This window comes from Myxocyprinus asiaticus, chromosome 27 (assembly GCF_019703515.2).
Source record: "Myxocyprinus asiaticus isolate MX2 ecotype Aquarium Trade chromosome 27, UBuf_Myxa_2, whole genome shotgun sequence".
Lineage (NCBI taxonomy): Eukaryota > Metazoa > Chordata > Actinopteri > Cypriniformes > Catostomidae > Myxocyprinus > Myxocyprinus asiaticus.
Window position 1 is genome coordinate 46,160,955 of NC_059370.1, and position 20,658 is coordinate 46,181,612.

The window sequence follows — 20,658 nt, forward strand, 5'->3', positions numbered from 1 at the left end:
TTCTCATTCGTGATAACCGTGACCGTAATAACAACAACTGTGGAAGTAATCTACTCTGGTTTTGTTAAAAAAGCACCATTAAATGGGGGTCTGGGTATCTCAGCGAGTATTGATGCTGACTATCACACCTGGAGTCGCGAGTTCGAATCCAGGGCTTGCTAATTGACTCCAGCCCGGTCTCCTAAGCAACCAAATTGGCCCGGTTGCTAGGGAGGGTAGAGTCACATGGGGTAACCTCCTCGTGGTTGCTATAATGTGGTTCTCGCGCTCTGTGGGCGCGTGGTGAGTTGTGTGTGGATGCGGCGGAGAACAGCGTGAAGCCTCTACACACGCTACGTCTCCGTGGTAACGCACTCAAGTCATGTGATAAGATGCGGGGATTGACGGTCTCAGACACGGAGGCAACTGATATTCGTCCTCCGCCACCCGGATTGAGGTGAGTCACTACGCCACCACAAGGACTAATAGTGCATTGGGAATTGGGCATTCCAAATTGGGAAAAAAAACAAAAAACAAAAAAAAACAAGCACCATTAAAGCATGAGGAACAAGTTTCTTGGGATATCCGTCGGACTAACGGTTCACTGCCATTCTTTTAAATCCAGTGTTTTGAATGTGATGTCGCCTCAGCTCCCGAGGTATTATGGGATCGTCAAGTGTCCAGTCGATCCGCACTTCAGAATCTCACTGGAAATAGTAGTTCATCCGGGTACTTCTCGCTGACTCTTTTTATGAATACTGAGTATTTGGACACACTACTCCATTGGCATACTGCTTTTTGCATACTATATGGTAGGGTAGTATGCATATCCGGACACAGCCACTGTCCTGTGCATGTTCACTGTTCTGCTGCAGTTTGACATTTACCCAGCATGCCTCTGTGCAGGAAGTGGAGGAGCTCAAGAGAGGCGTGTCTGCGGATGAGGGGGCGGAGTCAGACACTGTCATGTGTTCTGTAGAGGATGTGGAGAAAACAGGACGAGAGCAGCTGGAGCATGCACTGCACACGGTAAACATAAAACATCACTGACGCTGTTCACAATATAATTAATAATAATTGTATTTATTTATCACATGTTATACATTTGCACATATACAGTGAAATTCTTTTTTTCACATATCCCAGCTAAGCTGGGGTCAGAGTGCAGGGTCAGCCATGTTACAGCACCCCTGGAGCAGATAGGGTCAAGGGCCTTGCTCAAGGGCCCAACAGTGGCATCTTGGCAGTGCTGGGGCACTGTCAATACTCTTCTGTATCAGTACTTCTGGATGATCTACACTTGTCAAAGTGTGCAGTATACAACAGCACACGCTGTGTGAGAGACTGTATCCCACAATGCAATGCTCTCGCCTTGCCCCTCCATTTCCAGTGTGATGAACTGGCAGTAATGTCAGCCGTGATTGAACATCTCTCATTATCTGATCCAACTGACAAAAGTGAAGATGTTTCTACATGTGACAATAATCATCTGAACCATCAATCATTGCATACTGTTTCATGTACTCTTTTTGTTGTGTGTGTTCAGGCTGTGTGTTTTGTGAAGCAGTTGGAGCGGCTCCATCAGACTCTCCACTGCAAGTTTTCCAGTGATGTCACAGAGGAAGTGATGCATATGTTAATGAGATGCCTGCGATTGGTGGAGAGCGGCCTTGCTGAGATTCAGGCGTCTGTTATAAAGGTGACAATCAGTCTTACACTCATGACAGGTGTGTGTTGAGCTTCAGGTGACACTGACGTGTGTGTGTGTGTGTGTGTGTGTGTGAGACAGACACTGATGAACAGGTTTGAGTGGTGGGAGGAAGTGTCTGATTGGCTGAGAGAAAGGACTGCCCTATTAAAACAGGAGGCGGAGCTTATAGTAAAACTCACAGGCCAATCAATGAAGCAGCTGAGAGTTGATGGACAGCTGATGGAAAAACTGATGAGTGAATTTGAGACGTCAGTTCATGAAGTACTGCAGCAGAGCACCGACGGTACCAACACGACACACCTAACCCTACACAACACTAGTCAGATATTTGATGATGATTATTTCACCTGTGTGTGTGTGTAGAGGTGAGACGTCAGTCTGAAGAACTCTCACTGGATCGCTGTCAGCAGATGTGTTTGAAGAGGAGGAAGATGATGAAGAGTCAGAGTTCAGACTGTAGCCGCATGCTGTCAAACACACAGACGACAGACACAAAGCACATCATACAGGTCAAACACTTTGTTTAAAGGGGTCATGACATGAGGAATCAAATTTTCCTTGATCTGTAACATGTAAGAGGTCATTGTGCTATAAAAACATACTGTAAGTTTCACAACTCAAAACTTCCTCCTTACTGCAAAAACAGCATTTGTTGAAATCAAGCTGCCACAAAGACTCGTTCTCTACTTCCTCCACATTATGATGTCACACTGTGGTAGACATTTGCATGTGACCACCTCCACAAACACATCAACGCCTACTTTCCCTTTAATCAGTTCTGTAGCCCCGCCCAGCAACAGTGAGCAGTGAGATGACGGGTCAGTCAAGAGCTGAGAGCCAATCAGAACAGTGGGCGTGTACTGTCAATTCTTAAAGGAGAAGCAGCAACAAAACCGAGAGTTTCTGACAGACGGTCACAATGAGTGTCGAAAATATCATGTTTTACAAATATATGAGTGTTTATTTGTGTAAAAAAACTTTACTTACAGTATAGTATAATAATAAATAAAGGCATGTCATGACCCCTTTAAAGGGTGCTTAAGAGTATTGAATTGGGAATTCAGTATCATGAATATAACCAAATCAAGAGTGTATCTTTACACCCCTACACTCTGTGTGTGTGTGTGTGTGTGTGTGTGTGTGTGTGTGTGTGTGTGTGTGTGTGTGTGGGCGGGCAGGTGTTTATGGAGCTTCAGGTGAGACAGTGGAATCAGAGGAGGGACTTTGAGTTGCAGCAGGACGCAAGAATCACTGATGCTCTGTATGAATGCTGGACGGTCAGTGTGTGTGTGTGTGTATTTATCATGAGTGGAAAGTCTAGTCATCGTTATTTGTATGGAGCTTTGCACACTACACATCGTTTTTAAGCAGCTTCACAGAAGTTCTTTGTGTTGGGTATAATGCATGTATAACACATGTCATGTAAGGGGCCTGGGTAGCTCAGCACTGGCTATCACACCTGGAGTCGTGAGTTCGAATCCAGGGTGTGCTGAGTGACTCCAGCCAAGTCTCCTACGCAACCAAATTGGCCCGGTTGCTAGGGAGGGTAGAGTCACATGGGGTAACCTCCTCGTGGTTGTGATTAGTGGTTCTCCCTCTCAATGGGGCGTGTGGTAAGTTGTGTGTGGGTCGTGGAGAGTACCATGAGCCTCCACATGCTGTGAGTCTCCGCGGTGTCATGCACAACGAGTCACATGATAAGATGCGCGGATTGACGGTCTCAGAAGCGCAGGCAACTGAGACTTGTCCTCCACCACCCGGATTGAGGGCGAGTAACCGCACCACCATGAGGACCTACTAAGTAGTGGGAATTGGGCATTCCAACACTGGGAGAAAAGGGGATAAAAAAAATACATAAACACATGACATGTCTATCCTAACATGTTTTATAAACCTGCAGAGTTTGTTTGGTGACTGCAGCAGACGCTTTACTCATCTGTGGACAGAGTTTGTTCTGAGCAACATTCCTGCAGGCTCCGCCCCCACGACAAATATCGGCCAATCAGTGTTGAAGAGCATGAAGCAAACGGTGACCAGTCAGATGCAGCAAGAGCGAAGACACGCCCACACACACTTGCACATGCTCAGAGAGCAGCTGCAGCGACGCAGACAGGTGCTGCAGGCATGAGTATTATGGGATGTATTGATAATGGGTATTATGGGATGTATAACAGTGGCGATTGCTTTAATACCACACAGGAAGCATGGCTTCCCCTAAAATTTCATAAGAAAAGCGGCAATGACAAGTTTAATATATTAATAGTCTAAATAAATTACATCTCACTCTGTGCGTTTCAATATTTTTGCGAATAAAAGTGTCAAATATCACATCACTATCGCAAAATTGTTGAAGTAACACAATCCGCACTTTTCTACATAAATATGTCTATTGTTGTCAGTGGACACACAGACCCTAGAGCGCTGCTGAAGCTGCGCTTCAAATGGGGGTCTATGGCAGATATCTGTACAAATCAAATAAATTAAGTAAAAAAAGGGTGTTGATTGGACAAGATGCTCTAAACATGTTATTGTGGGTCCCGCCTGGAAGCCCAGCTTCTCTATGTAATGATTAATCAAGCTCTTAAAACGGGCGGGATTTTGCAACAAGACAATTATTGAAACTTTGGTGTACGTGATTGACAGCAAATTAATTGTAAAAGTACCACTCTTGAGCGCAGAGTGTTCGCATGCAGTTATTTTCTATCTGACGTAACACATTTATATCCATTTTCATTATTGGATATTTTGTTTCAAAAATAGTTTTGAGTTTAGTTAATAATTTAAGCAAAACAAGTCTGTGCGTCCCCACTATTGAAAAAACACCAGCTGCCACTGATTAATAATGCGTATTAGGAGATGCACTGATAACGGGTATCATGGGGTGCGTTGTTAACGGGTATTATGCGATGCGTTGATGATGAGCATTATGGGATGTTTTGATAACGGGTATCATGGGATGTGTTGATAAGCATTATGGGATGTATTGATAACGGGTATCATGGGATGTGTTGATGATAAGCATCATGGGATGTATTGATAACGGGTATCATGGGATGTGTTGATGATAAGCATTATGGGGTGCGTTGATAACGGGTATCATGGGTTGCGTTGATAACGGGTATCATGGGATGTGTTGATGATAAGCATTATGGGGTGCGTTGATAACGGGTATCATGGGATGTGTTCATAAGCATTATGGGATGCGTTGATAACGGGTATCATGGGATGTGTTGATGATAAGCATTATGGGGTGCGTTGATAACGGGTATCATGGGATGTGTTCATAAGCATTATGGGATGCGTTGATAACGGGTATCATGGGATGTGTTGATAAGCATTATGGGGTGCGTTGATAACGGGTATCATGGGATGCGTTGATAACGGGTATCATGGGATGTGTTGATGATAAGCATCATGGGGTGCGTTGATAACGGGTATCATGGGATGTGTTGATAACGGGTATCATGGGATGTGTTGATAAGCATTATGGGGTGCGTTGATAACGGGTATCATGGGATGTGTTGATAAGTATTATGGGATGCGTTGATAACGGGTATCATGGGATGCGTTGATAACGGGTATCATGGGATGTGTTGATGATAAGCATCATGGGGTGCGTTGATAACGGGTATCATGGGATGTGTTGATAACGGGTATCATGGGATGTGTTGATAACGGGTATCATGGGATGTGTTGATGATAAGCATTATGGGGTGCGTTGATAACGGGTATCATGGGGTGCGTTGATAACGGGTATCATGGGATGTGTTGATGATAAGCATTATGGGGTGCGTTGATAACGGGTATCATGGGATGTGTTGATGAGCATTATGGGATGTATTGATAACGGGTATCATGGGGTGCATTGATAACGGGTATCATGGGATGTGTTGATAAGCATTATGGGGTGCGTTGATAACGGGTATCATGGGATGTGTTGATAAGCATTATGGGGTGCGTTGATAACGGGTATCATGGGGTGCGTTGATAACGGGTATCATGGGATGTGTTGATAAGCATTATGGGATGCGTTGATAACGGGTATCATGGGGTGCATTGATAACGGGTATCATGGGATGTGTTGATAAGCATTATGGGATGTATTGATAACGGGTATCATGGGACGCGTTGATAACGGGTATCATGGGATGTGTTGATAAGCATCATGGGGTGCGTTGATAACGGGTATCATGGGATGTGTTGATAAGCATCATGGGGTGCGTTGATAACGGGTATCATGGGATGTGTTGATAAGCATTATGGGGTGCGTTGATAACGGGTATCATGGGGTGCGTTGATAACGGGTATCATGGGATGTGTTGATAAGCATCATGGGGTGCGTTGATAACGGGTATCATGGGGTGCATTGATAACGGGTATCATGGGATGTGTTGATAAGCATTATGGGATGTATTGATAACGGGTATCATGGGATGCGTTGATAACGGGTATCATGGGATGTGTTGATGATAAGCATCATGGGGTGCGTTGATAATGGGTATCATGGGATGTGTTGATAACGGGTATCATGGAATGTGTTGATGATAAGCATCATGGGGTGCGTTGATAACGGGTATCATGGGATGTGTTGATAAGCATCATGGGGTGCGTTGATAATGGGTATCATGGGATGTGTTGATAAGCATCATGGGGTGCGTTGATAACGGGTATAATGGGATGCGTTGATAACGGGTATCATGGGATGTGTTGATGATAAGCATCATGGGGTGCGTTGATAACGGGTATCATGGGATGTGTTGATAAGCATCATGGGGTGCGTTGATAACGGGTATCATGGGGTGCATTGATAACGGGTATCATGGGATGTGTTGATAAGCATTATGGGATGTATTGATAACGGGTATCATGGGATGCGTTGATAACGGGTATCATGGGATGTGTTGATGATAAGCATCATGGGGTGCATTGATAACGGGTATCATGGGATGCGTTGATAACGGGTATCATGGGATGTGTTGATGATAAGCATTATGGGATGCATTGATAACGGGTATCATGGGATGCGTTGATAACGGGTATCATGGGATGTGTTGATAACGGGTATCATGGGATGTGTTAATGATAAGCATCATGGGGTGCATTGATAACGGGTATCATGGGATGTGTTGATAAGCATTATGGGATGTATTGATAACGGGTATAATGGGATGCGTTGATAACGGGTATCATGGGATGCGTTGATAACGGGTATCATGGGATGCGTTGATAACGGGTATCATGGGATGTGTTAATGATAAGCATCATGGGGTGCATTGATAACGGGTATCATGGGATGTGTTGATAAGCATTATGGGATGTATTGATAACGGGTATAATGGGATGCGTTGATAACGGGTATCATGGGATGCGTTGATAACGGGTATCATGGGATGCGTTGATAACGGTATCATGGGATGTGTTGATAAGCATTATGGGGTGCGTTGATAACGGGTGTCATGGGATGTGTTGATAAGCATTATGGGGTGCGTTGATAACGGGTATCATGGGATGTGTTGATAAGCATTATGGGGTGCGTTGATAACGGGTATCATGGGATGTGTTGATAAGCATTATGGGATGTATTGATAATGGGTATCATGGGGTGCGTTGATAACGGGTATCATGGGATGCGTTGATAACGGGTATCATGGGATGTGTTGATGATAAGCATTATGGGGTGCGTTGATAACGGTATCATGGGGTGCGTTGATAACGGGTATCATGGGGTGCGTTGATAACGGGTATCATGGGGTGTGTTGATAACGGGTATCATGGGATGTGTTGATAAGCATTATGGGGTGCGTTGATAACGGGTATCATGGGGTGCGTTGATAACGGGTATCATGGGATGTGTTGATAAGCATTATGGGATGCGTTGATAACGGGTATCATGGGATGCGTTGATAACGGGTATCATGGGATGTGTTGATAATAAGCATCATGGGGTGCATTGATAACGGGTATCATGGGATGTGTTGATAAGCATTATGGGATGTATTGATAACGGGTATCATGGGGTGCGTTGATAACGGGTATCATGGGATGTGTTGATAAGCATTATGGGATGTATTGATAACGGGTATCATGGGGTGCGTTGATAACGGGTATCATGGGATGTGTTGATGATAAGCATTATGGGGTGCGTTGATAACGGGTATCATGGGGTGCGTTGATAACGGGTATCATGGGATGTGTTGATGATAAGCATCATGGGGTGCGTTGATGACGGGTATCATGGGATGTGTTGATAAGCATTATGGGATGTATTGATAACGGGTATCATGGGATGTGTTGATAAGCATTATGGGATGTATTGATAACGGGTATCGTGGGATGCGTTGATAACGGGTATCATGGAATGTGTTGATGATAAGCATTATGGGATGTATTGATAACGGGTATCATGGGATGTGTTGATGATAAGCATTATGGGATGCGTTGATAACGGGTATCATGGGATGTGTTGATAAGCATTATGGGATGTATTGATAACGGGTATCATGGGATGCGTTGATAACGGGTATCATGGGATGTGTTGATAAGCATTATGGGGTGCGTTGATAACGGGTATCATGGGATGTGTTGATAAGCATTATGGGGTGCATTGATAACGGGTATCATGGGATGTGTTGATAAGCATTATGGGATGTATTGATAATGGGTATCATGGGATGTGTTGATGATAAGCATCATGGGGTGCATTGATAACGGGTATCATGGGATGTGTTGATAAGCATTATGGGATGTATTGATAACGGGTATAATGGGATGCGTTGATAACTGGTATCATGGGATGTGTTGATAACGGGTATCATGGGATGCGTTGATAACGGGTATCATGGGATGTGTTGATAAGCATTATGGGGTGCGTTGATAACGGGTATCATGGGATGTGTTGATAAGCATTATGGGGTGCGTTGATAACGGGTATCATGGGATGTGTTGATAAGCATTATGGGATGTATTGATAACGGGTATCATGGGGTGCGTTGATAAGCATTATGGGATGTATTGATAATGGGTATCATGGGGTGCGTTGATAACGGCTATCATGGGATGCGTTGATGACGGGTATCATGGGATGTGTTGATGATAAGCATCATGGGGTGCGTTGATAACGGGTATCATGGGATGCGTTGATGACGGGTATCATGGGATGTGTTGATAAGCATTATGGGGTGCGTTGATAACGTGTATCATGGGGTGCGTTGATAACGGGTATCATGGGATGTGTTGATAAGCATTATGAGATGCGTTGATAACGGGTATCATGGGATGCGTTGATAACGGGTATCATGGGATGTGTTGATGATAAGCATCATGGGGTGCGTTGATAACGGGTATCATGGGATGTGTTGATAAGCATTATGGGATGTATTGATAACGGGTATCATGGGGTGCGTTGATAACGGGTATCATGGGATGTGTTGATAAGCATTATGGGATGTATTGATAACGGGTATCATGGGGTGCGTTGATAACGGGTATCATGGGATGTGTTGATGATAAGCATCATGGGGTGCGTTGATAAGCATTATGGGATGTATTGATAACGGGTATCATGGGATGTGTTGATAAGCATTATGGGATGTATTGATAACGGGTATCATGGGGTGCGTTGATAACGGGTATCATGGGATGTGTTGATGATAAGCATTATGGGGTGCATTGATAACGGGTATCATGGGATGCGTTGATAACGGGTATCATGGGATGTGTTGATGATAAGCATTATGGGGTGCATTGATAACGGGTATCATGGGATGCGTTGATAACGGGTATCATGGGATGTGTTGATAAGCATTATGGGATGTATTGATAACGGGTATCATGGGATGTGTTGATGATAAGCATTATGGGATGCGTTGATAACGGGTATCATGGGATGTGTTGATGATAAGCATTATGGGATGCGTTGATAACGGGTATCATGGGATGTGTTGATGATAAGCATTATGGGATGTATTGATAACGGGTATCATGGGATGCGTTGATAACGGGTATCATGGGATGTGTTGATAAGCATTATGGGGTGCGTTGATAACGGGTATCATGGGATGTGTTGATAAGCATTATGGGGTGCGTTGATAACGGGTATCATGGGATGTGTTGATAAGCATTATGGGATGTATTGATAATGGGTATCATGGGGTGCGTTGATAACGGGTATCATGGGGTGCGTTGATAACGGGTATCATGGGATGTGTTGATGATAAGCATCATGGGGTGCGTTGATAACGGGTATCATGGGATGCGTTGATAACGGGTATCATGGGATGTGTTGATGATAAGCATCATGGGGTGCGTTGATAATGGGTATCATGGGATGTGTTGATGATAAGCATCATGGGGTGCGTTGATAATGGGTATCATGGGATGTGTTGATGATAAGCATTATGGGGTGTGTTGATAACGGGTATCATGGGGTGCGTTGATAACGGGTATCATGGGATGTGTTGATAACGGGTATCATGGGATGTGTTGATAAGCATTATGGGATGTATTGATAACGGGTATCATGGGATGTGTTGATAAGCATTATGGGATGTATTGATAACGGGTATCATGGGGTGCGTTGATAACGGGTATCATGGGATGTGTTGATGATAAGCTTCATGGGGTGCGTTGATAACGGGTATCATGGGATGTGTTGATGATAAGCATCATGGGGTGCGTTGATAACGGGTATCATGGGGTGCGTTGATAATGGGTATCATGGGATGTGTTGATGATAAGCATTATGGGGTGCGTTGATAACGGTATCATGGGGTGCGTTGATAATGGGTATCATGGGATGTGTTGATAAGCATTATGGGGTGCGTTGATAACGGGTATCATGGGATGTGTTGATAAGCATTATGGGGTGCGTTGATAACGGGTATCATGGGGTGCGTTGATAACGGGTATCATGGGATGTGTTGATGATAAGCATCATGGGGTGCGTTGATAACGGGTATCATGGGATGTGTTGATGATAAGCATTATGGGGTGCGTTGATAACGGGTATCATGGGGTGCGTTGATGATAAGCATTATGGGGTGCGTTGATAACGGGTATCATGGGGTGCGTTGATAACGGGTATCATGGGATGTGTTGATAAGCATTATGGGGTGCGTTGATAACGGGTATCATGGGGTGCGTTGATAACGGGTATCATGGGGTGCGTTGATAACGGGTATCATGGGATGTGTTGATAACGGGTATCATGGGGTGCGTTGATAACGGGTATCATGGGGTGCGTTGATAACGGGTATCATGGGATGTGTTGATAGCGGGTATCATGGGGTGCGTTGATAACGGGTATCATGGGGTGCGTTGATAACGGGTATCATGGGATGTATTGATGATAAGAATTATGGGATGTATTTATGATAAGCATTATGGGATGTATTGATAATGAATATTATGGGATGCAGGTTTGGATTGAGGAGGAGGCTTTGACTCGGTCCTGTCTGAATCACTTTGGAGAACAACAGTGTAAAGTTGTCATGGCGATGGTTTCCAGGCATCCGGAAATGCAGAAGAGGTGACTGAATCAATGATGGATCGATTGAGTCATTTATTAATTGCTTGTATTGATTGGTTGATTGATTGATTGATTGCAGTTGTGCTCTCATTGAGGAGCAGCAGCAGCTTTTACTCTTGGAGTTTCAGAGAATTTTATCAGCGCGACATTTTTATCTGCGAACTGTGAGAGAGATGAAACTGACTGAACTCAACACACAGTCTGAAACACAGGTGAACACGCACACACACACACACACACACACATGCACATACACAGACAAACAACCCGTTACATTTTTCTGTTGTCTCCAGGACCCCTGTGTTTGTGTTGCCATGGCAATGGTCCCCCCTGAGGTGTCTGTGATTGGTCAGAATGTTCAGCACGAGCACCTATCAGAGTTGGAGACTGCCGCTGACATGCTACAGGGACACGCCCACTTCCTGGTTGGCCACGTCCTCTCCCGCATCGCGCGGCTGCAGATGAGCCATCTGTCTGCTCACGTCACAGTGAGTGTGAGGTCACTGCAGGTCACTAGATCAACATGAGCTTCCCTGTCTGTACTGCAGATGACTCATTTACTATAATCCAAAGAAACTCAGACAGTTTTACTGCTGTTCTTTAGTGGAAATACTGAAGATGCTTTTAGTTCAGTTGTGTAGTCAGTTAATCGACAAAAACTCACAAGATCTCATCAGACTCTTATGTACTCTCAGTACTTTCCACCATCAGTCTGTTGATTTTATTTATGTCTTTATACTTTATAAAAGTATGCAACTTTTTCTGTTAAATTTCGTTCTTCCCAGTTTAATATGCAACAACATCTGTAAGACATTCAGAGGTTCATTTTCTTGAAAACTGTAAACACTGTGTGTAGACTCACCCCAATAACATTTCTCAACCAATGATTGGGGGGGGCGTATTCAGAAAGCTGTTTTGAAAACAACGTTTATTTTTGCAATTCCATTTGTTTGTGCAGAAATGACATACTTCAGCTTTAATGTTTGTAAAACAGAATCGGTCTACTCTCTCCAGTAATGTGTTTGCTCTATTTCTTGACTGTCTGAATCAAGTGGCACCCAGAATTACATGCACAGATATGAATTAACATTTTGTTATTATGGATATTTGGGCTGAGGCTTTGACATCACCCAAAATTCCCATTTTCATGTGCATGTGAACATGGTGAAGACAAACAGTGTTACTGTATGATAAAGTGTTGACCGTTCATCTGCATACAAATAAAACAACATACAGTGTGTTATTGACAGATAAAGGAACATGAAAATAAAACTCTGTGTGTCTGTAGGAGCGGCTGATTGATGCAGCGTGTGAAAGTGTCTATGTGACGCGGGATTCTGTTTTGTCTCTCGTCCGGGAATATTACTCTCGGATCCAGTGCATCGTCATGTCAACACAGCAGCAGCTGCGACTCCACACCAGTGCAGCCAGTACAACCCTTCATCTATATAACCCATAATAACCACTAACCTGAGCATGAAAGAGAGCATGTTTTTATTCTTTGTCTGAAAAAAAAAAAAGCAGAGCAAAAACAACTGATATGAAAAGCAATTGATGACTGTGTGTGTGTGTGTGTGTGTGTGTGTTCAGAAAACACAGAGGCACACACCGACAGGAAGGTTTCTACTGAAGCACTACACACACAACTCAACAACTGGGCCAGAAAACCAAACTCTACTGAATTACATCACAGGTACAAACACACACACCAAACTAACATACACCTAACAAGAAAACTTGAAGCAAACATGATTTACTGTATTTATGAATCGTTTAACCTAAGGGAATGTTTGTCAGGTTAATTTCACTTCTGGAGACACACCGTTGCATCACTTTAACATGCGTTATTGCAACATTAAACCAGCGTTTGTTCACTAATCAGTCACAGTCCAGTTTAAGCAGACGCTGAATGTGTTGAGTGTTTAAAAGAAGTCACTGTCATTATTCACACCACACATTGTAGAGTCTCATTATAGAATACACAAACACCAGCATTATTATCATTGTGTTATTACAGCCTGTGGAAAGCAGAAGGTTAAACTAATTTCATTTAAAGATGTTTGTGTGAATTACAGTGATACTTTACAGTCAGATGTGTGTGTTTATAGGGTGTCTGACCTAAAGAGGAAGTGTCTCGCCACATTTGAAAAGGAGCATCACAGTCCAGTGCTAACACACACGTACAGACAACAACTCAGAGTATGTGCTTATATACAGTATCACACACACACACACACAACAGATCAGAGTATGTGCTTATATACAGTATCACACACACACACACACACAACACATCAGAGTATGTGCTTATATACAGTATCACACACACACACACACACACACACACACACACACACAACACATCAGAGTATGTGCTTATATACAGTATCACACACACACACACACACACACACACACACACACAACACATCAGAGTATGTGCTTATATACAGTATCACACACACACACACACAACAGATCAGAGTATGTGCTTATATACAGTATCACACACACACACACACACAACACATCAGAGTATGTGCTTATATACAGTATCACACACACACACACACAACACATCAGAGTATGTGCTTATATACAGTATCACACACACACACAACACATCAGAGTATGTGCTTATATACAGTATCACACACACACACAACACATCAGAGTATGTGCTTATATACAGTATCACACACACACACACACACAACACATCAGAGTATGTGCTTATATACAGTATCACACACACACACACACACACACACACAACACATCAGAGTATGTGCTTATATACAGTATCACACACACACACACACACACACACAACACATCAGAGTATGTGCTTATATACAGTATCACACACACACACATAACAGATCAGAGTATGTTCTTATATACAGTACCACACACACACACACACACATAACAGATCAGAGTATGTTCTTATATACAGTACCACACACACACACACACACACACAACAGATCAGAGTATGTGCTTCTATACAGTATCACACACACACACACACACACACACACACAACACATCAGAGTATGTGCTTATATACAGTATCACACACACACACACACACAACAGATCAGAGTATGTTCTTATATACAGTATCACACACACATAACAGATCAGAGTATGTTCTTATATACAGTATCACACACATACACACACACAACACATCAGAGTATGTGCTTCTATACAGTATCACACACACACACACACACACACAACAGATCAGAGTATGTGCTTATATACAGTATCACACACACACACACAACAGATCAGAGTATGTGCTTATATACAGTATCACACACACACACACAACAGAGTATGTGCTTATATACAGTATCACACACACACACACACACACAACACATCAGAGTATGTGCTTATATACAGTATCACACACACACACATAACAGGTCAGAGTATGTTCTTATATACAGTATCACACACACACACACACACACAACACATCAGAGTATGTGCTTATATACAGTATCACACACACACAACAGATCAGAGTATGTTCTTATATACAGTATCACACACACATAACAGATCAGAGTATGTTCTTATATACAGTATCACACACACACACAACACATCAGAGTATGTGCTTCTATACAGTATCACACACACACACACACACACACAACACATCAGAGTATGTGCTTATATACAGTATCACACACACACACACAACAGATCAGAGTATGTGCTTATATACAGTATCACACACACACACACACAACAGAGTATGTGCTTATATACAGTATCACACACACACACACAACAGATCAGAGTATGTGCTTATATACAGTATCACACACACACACACACAACAGAGTATGTGCTTATATACAGTATCACACACACACACACAACAGATCAGAGTATGTGCTTATATACAGTATCACACACACACACACACACACACACACAACACATCAGAGTATGTGCTTCTATACAGTATCACACACACACACAACACATCAGAGTATGTGCTTATATACAGTATCACACACACACACACACACACAACAGATCAGAGTATGTGCTTATATACAGTATCACACACACACACACACACACAACAGATCAGAGTATGTGCTTATATACAGTATCACACACACACACATAACAGATCAGAGTATGTGCTTATATACAGTATCACACACACACACACACACAACACATCAGAGTATGTGCTTCTATACAGTATCACACACACACACAAGAGATCAGAGTATGTTCTTATATACAGTATCACACACACACACACACAACAGATCAGAGTATGTTCTTATATACAGTATCACACACACACACACACACAACAGATCAGAGTATGTTCTTATATACAGTATCACACACACACACACACAACAGATCAGAGTATGTTCTTATATACAGTATCACACACACAACAGATCAGAGTATGTTCTTATATACAGTATCACACGCACACACACACACAACAGATCAGAGTATGTTCTTATATACAGTATCACACACACACACACACACAACAGATCAGAGTATGTTCTTATATACAGTATCACACACACACACACAACAGATCAGAGTATGTTCTTATATACAGTATCACACACACACACACACACACACAACAGATCAGAGTATGTTCTTATATACAGTATCACACACACACACACACACACACACACACAACAGATCAGAGTATGTTCTTATATACAGTATCACACACACACACACACAACAGATCAGAGTATGTGCTTATATACAGTATCACACACACACACACACACACACAACAGATCAAAGTATGTTCTTATATACAGTATCACACACACACACACAACAGGTCAGAGTATGTTCTTATATACAGTATCACACACACACACACACACACAACAGATCAGAGTATGTTCTTATATACAGTATCACACACACACACAACAGATCAGAGTATGTTCTTATATACAGTATCACACACACACACAACAGATCAGAGTATGTGCTTATATACAGTATCACACACACACACACACACACAACAGATCAGAGTATGTGCTTCTATACAGTATCACACACACACACACACACACACACACACAACACATCAGAGTATGTGCTTATATACAGTATCACACACACACACACACACAACAGATCAGAGTATGTTCTTATATACAGTATCACACACACATAACAGATCAGAGTATGTTCTTATATACAGTATCACACACATACACACACACAACACATCAGAGTATGTGCTTCTATACAGTATCACACACACACACACACACACACAACAGATCAGAGTATGTGCTTATATACAGTATCACACACACACACACAACAGATCAGAGTATGTGCTTATATACAGTATCACACACACACACACAACAGAGTATGTGCTTATATACAGTATCACACACACACACACACACACAACACATCAGAGTATGTGCTTATATACAGTATCACACACACACACATAACAGGTCAGAGTATGTTCTTATATACAGTATCACACACACACACACACACACAACACATCAGAGTATGTGCTTATATACAGTATCACACACACACAACAGATCAGAGTATGTTCTTATATACAGTATCACACACACATAACAGATCAGAGTATGTTCTTATATACAGTATCACACACACACACAACACATCAGAGTATGTGCTTCTATACAGTATCACACACACACACACACACACACAACACATCAGAGTATGTGCTTATATACAGTATCACACACACACACACAACAGATCAGAGTATGTGCTTATATACAGTATCACACACACACACACACAACAGAGTATGTGCTTATATACAGTATCACACACACACACACAACAGATCAGAGTATGTGCTTATATACAGTATCACACACACACACACACAACAGAGTATGTGCTTATATACAGTATCACACACACACACACAACAGATCAGAGTATGTGCTTATATACAGTATCACACACACACACACACACACACACACAACACATCAGAGTATGTGCTTCTATACAGTATCACACACACACACAACACATCAGAGTATGTGCTTATATACAGTATCACACACACACACACACACACAACAGATCAGAGTATGTGCTTATATACAGTATCACACACACACACACACACACAACAGATCAGAGTATGTGCTTATATACAGTATCACACACACACACATAACAGATCAGAGTATGTGCTTATATACAGTATCACACACACACACACACACAACACATCAGAGTATGTGCTTCTATACAGTATCACACACACACACAAGAGATCAGAGTATGTTCTTATATACAGTATCACACACACACACACACAACAGATCAGAGTATGTTCTTATATACAGTATCACACACACACACACACACAACAGATCAGAGTATGTTCTTATATACAGTATCACACACACACACACACAACAGATCAGAGTATGTTCTTATATACAGTATCACACACACAACAGATCAGAGTATGTTCTTATATACAGTATCACACGCACACACACACACAACAGATCAGAGTATGTTCTTATATACAGTATCACACACACACACACACACAACAGATCAGAGTATGTTCTTATATACAGTATCACACACACACACACAACAGATCAGAGTATGTTCTTATATACAGTATCACACACACACACACACACACACAACAGATCAGAGTATGTTCTTATATACAGTATCACACACACACACACACACACACACACACAACAGATCAGAGTATGTTCTTATATACAGTATCACACACACACACACACAACAGATCAGAGTATGTGCTTATATACAGTATCACACACACACACACACACACACAACAGATCAAAGTATGTTCTTATATACAGTATCACACACACACACACAACAGGTCAGAGTATGTTCTTATATACAGTATCACACACACACACACACACACAACAGATCAGAGTATGTTCTTATATACAGTATCACACACACACACACAACAGATCAGAGTATGTTCTTATATACAGTATCACACACACACACAACAGATCAGAGTATGTGCTTATATACAGTATCACACACACACACACACACACACAACAGATCAGAGTATGTTCTTATATACAGTATCACACACACACACACAACAGATCAGAGTATGTTCTTATATACAGTATCACACACACACACACACACACACAACAGATCAGAGTATGTTCTTATATACAGTATCACACACACACACACACACACACACAACAGATCAGAGTATGTGCTTATATACAGTATCACACACACACACACACAACAGATCAGAGTATGTGCTTATATACAGTATCACACACACACACACAACAGATCAGAGTATGTGCTTATATACAGTATCACACACACACACACAACAGATCAGAGAATGTTCTTATATACAGTATCACACACACACACACACACACACACACACACAGACACACACAACAGATCAGAGTATGTTCTTATATACAGTATCACACACACACACACAACAGATCAGAGTATGTTCTTATATACAGTATCACACACACACACAACAGATCAGAGTATGTTCTTATATACAGTATCACACACACACACACACACACAACAGATCAGAGTATGTGCTTATATACAGTATCACACACACACACACACAACAGATCAGAGTATGTGCTTATATACAGTATCACACACACACACAACAGATCAGAGTATGTTCTTATATACAGTATCACACACACACACAACAGATCAGAGTATGTTCTTATATACAGTATCACACACACACACACACACACACAAAACAGATCAGAGTATGTGCTTATATACAGTATCACACACACACACAACAGATCAGAGTATGTTCTTATATACAGTATCACACACACACACAACAGATCAGAGTATGTTCTTATATACAGTATCACACACACACACACACACACAACAGATCAGAGTATGTTCTTATATACAGTATCACACACACACACACACAACAGATCAGAGTATGTTCTTATATACAGTATCACACGCACACACAACAGATCAGAGTATGTTCTTATATACAGTACCACACACACACACACACACACAACAGATCAGAGTTTGTGCTTATATACAGTATCACACACACACACACACACACAACAGATCAGAGTTTGTGCTTATATACAGTATCACACACACACACACACAACAGATCAGAGTATGTGCTTATATACAGTATCACACACACACACACAACAGATCAGAGTATGTGCTTATATACAGTATCACACACACATAACAGATCAGAGTATGTTCTTATATACAGTATCACACACACACACACACACACAACAGATCAGAGTTTGTGCTTATATACAGTATCACACACACACACACACAACAGATCAGAGTATGTGCTTATATACAGTATCACACACACACACACACAACAGATCAGAGTATGTGCTTATATACAGTATCACACACACATAACAGATCAGAGTATGTTCTTATATACAGTATCACACACACACACACACAACTGATCAGAGTATGTTCTTATATACAGTATCACACACACACACACAACAGATCAGAGTATGTTCTTATATACAGTATCACACGCACACACAACAGATCAGAGTATGTTCTTATATACAGTACCACACACACACACACACACACAACAGATCAGAGTTTGTGCTTATATACAGTATCACACACACACACACACACACAACAGATCAGAGTTTGTGCTTATATACAGTATCACACACACACACACACAACAGATCAGAGTATGTGCTTATATACAGTATCACACACACACACAACAGATCAGAGTATGTGCTTATATACAGTATCACACACACATAACAGATCAGAGTATGTGCTTATATACAGTATCACACACACACACACAACAGATCAGAGTATGTGCTTATATACAGTATCACACACACACACAACAGATCAGAGTATGTTCTTATATACAGTAACACACACACACACACAACAGATCAGAGTATGTTCTTATATACAGTATCACACACACACACACACACAACAGATCAGAGTATGTTCTTATATACAGTATCACACACACACACACACACACAACAGATCAGAGTATGTTCTTATATACAGTATCACACACACACACAACAGATCAGAGTATGTTCTTATATACAGTATCACACACACACACACACACACACAACAGATCAGAGTATGTGCTTATATACAGTAACACACACACACACACAACAGATCAGAGTATGTTCTTATATACAGTATCACACACACACACAACAGATCAGAGTATGTTCTTATATACAGTATCACACACACACACACAACAGATCAGAGTATGTGCTTATATACAGTATCACACACACACACACAC

The 20,658-nt window shown here is 41.8% G+C and overlaps 1 protein-coding gene across 2 annotated transcripts in view; it reads left to right on the top strand.

Annotated features, from left to right (window-relative positions):
- The window catches only part of LOC127418077 (evC complex member EVC), a 34,814-nt gene that overhangs the window by 6,294 nt on the left and 7,862 nt on the right, over positions 1-20,658 (top strand). Inside the window, exons 7-18 of one of the 2 annotated variants that reach the window (XM_051658455.1) lie at positions 886-1,008; positions 1,526-1,678; positions 1,769-1,973; positions 2,054-2,199; positions 2,869-2,967; positions 3,591-3,803; positions 11,107-11,216; positions 11,296-11,428; positions 11,510-11,704; positions 12,505-12,646; positions 12,807-12,909; positions 13,325-13,415. In XM_051658455.1, the coding sequence (XP_051514415.1) occupies positions 886-1,008; positions 1,526-1,678; positions 1,769-1,973; positions 2,054-2,199; positions 2,869-2,967; positions 3,591-3,803; positions 11,107-11,216; positions 11,296-11,428; positions 11,510-11,704; positions 12,505-12,646; positions 12,807-12,909; positions 13,325-13,415 (1,713 nt within the window). The remainder of the gene's footprint in view (positions 1-885; positions 1,009-1,525; positions 1,679-1,768; positions 1,974-2,053; positions 2,200-2,868; positions 2,968-3,590; positions 3,804-11,106; positions 11,217-11,295; positions 11,429-11,509; positions 11,705-12,504; positions 12,647-12,806; positions 12,910-13,324; positions 13,416-20,658) is intronic. The other variant, XR_007893360.1, reaches the window with a different exon arrangement.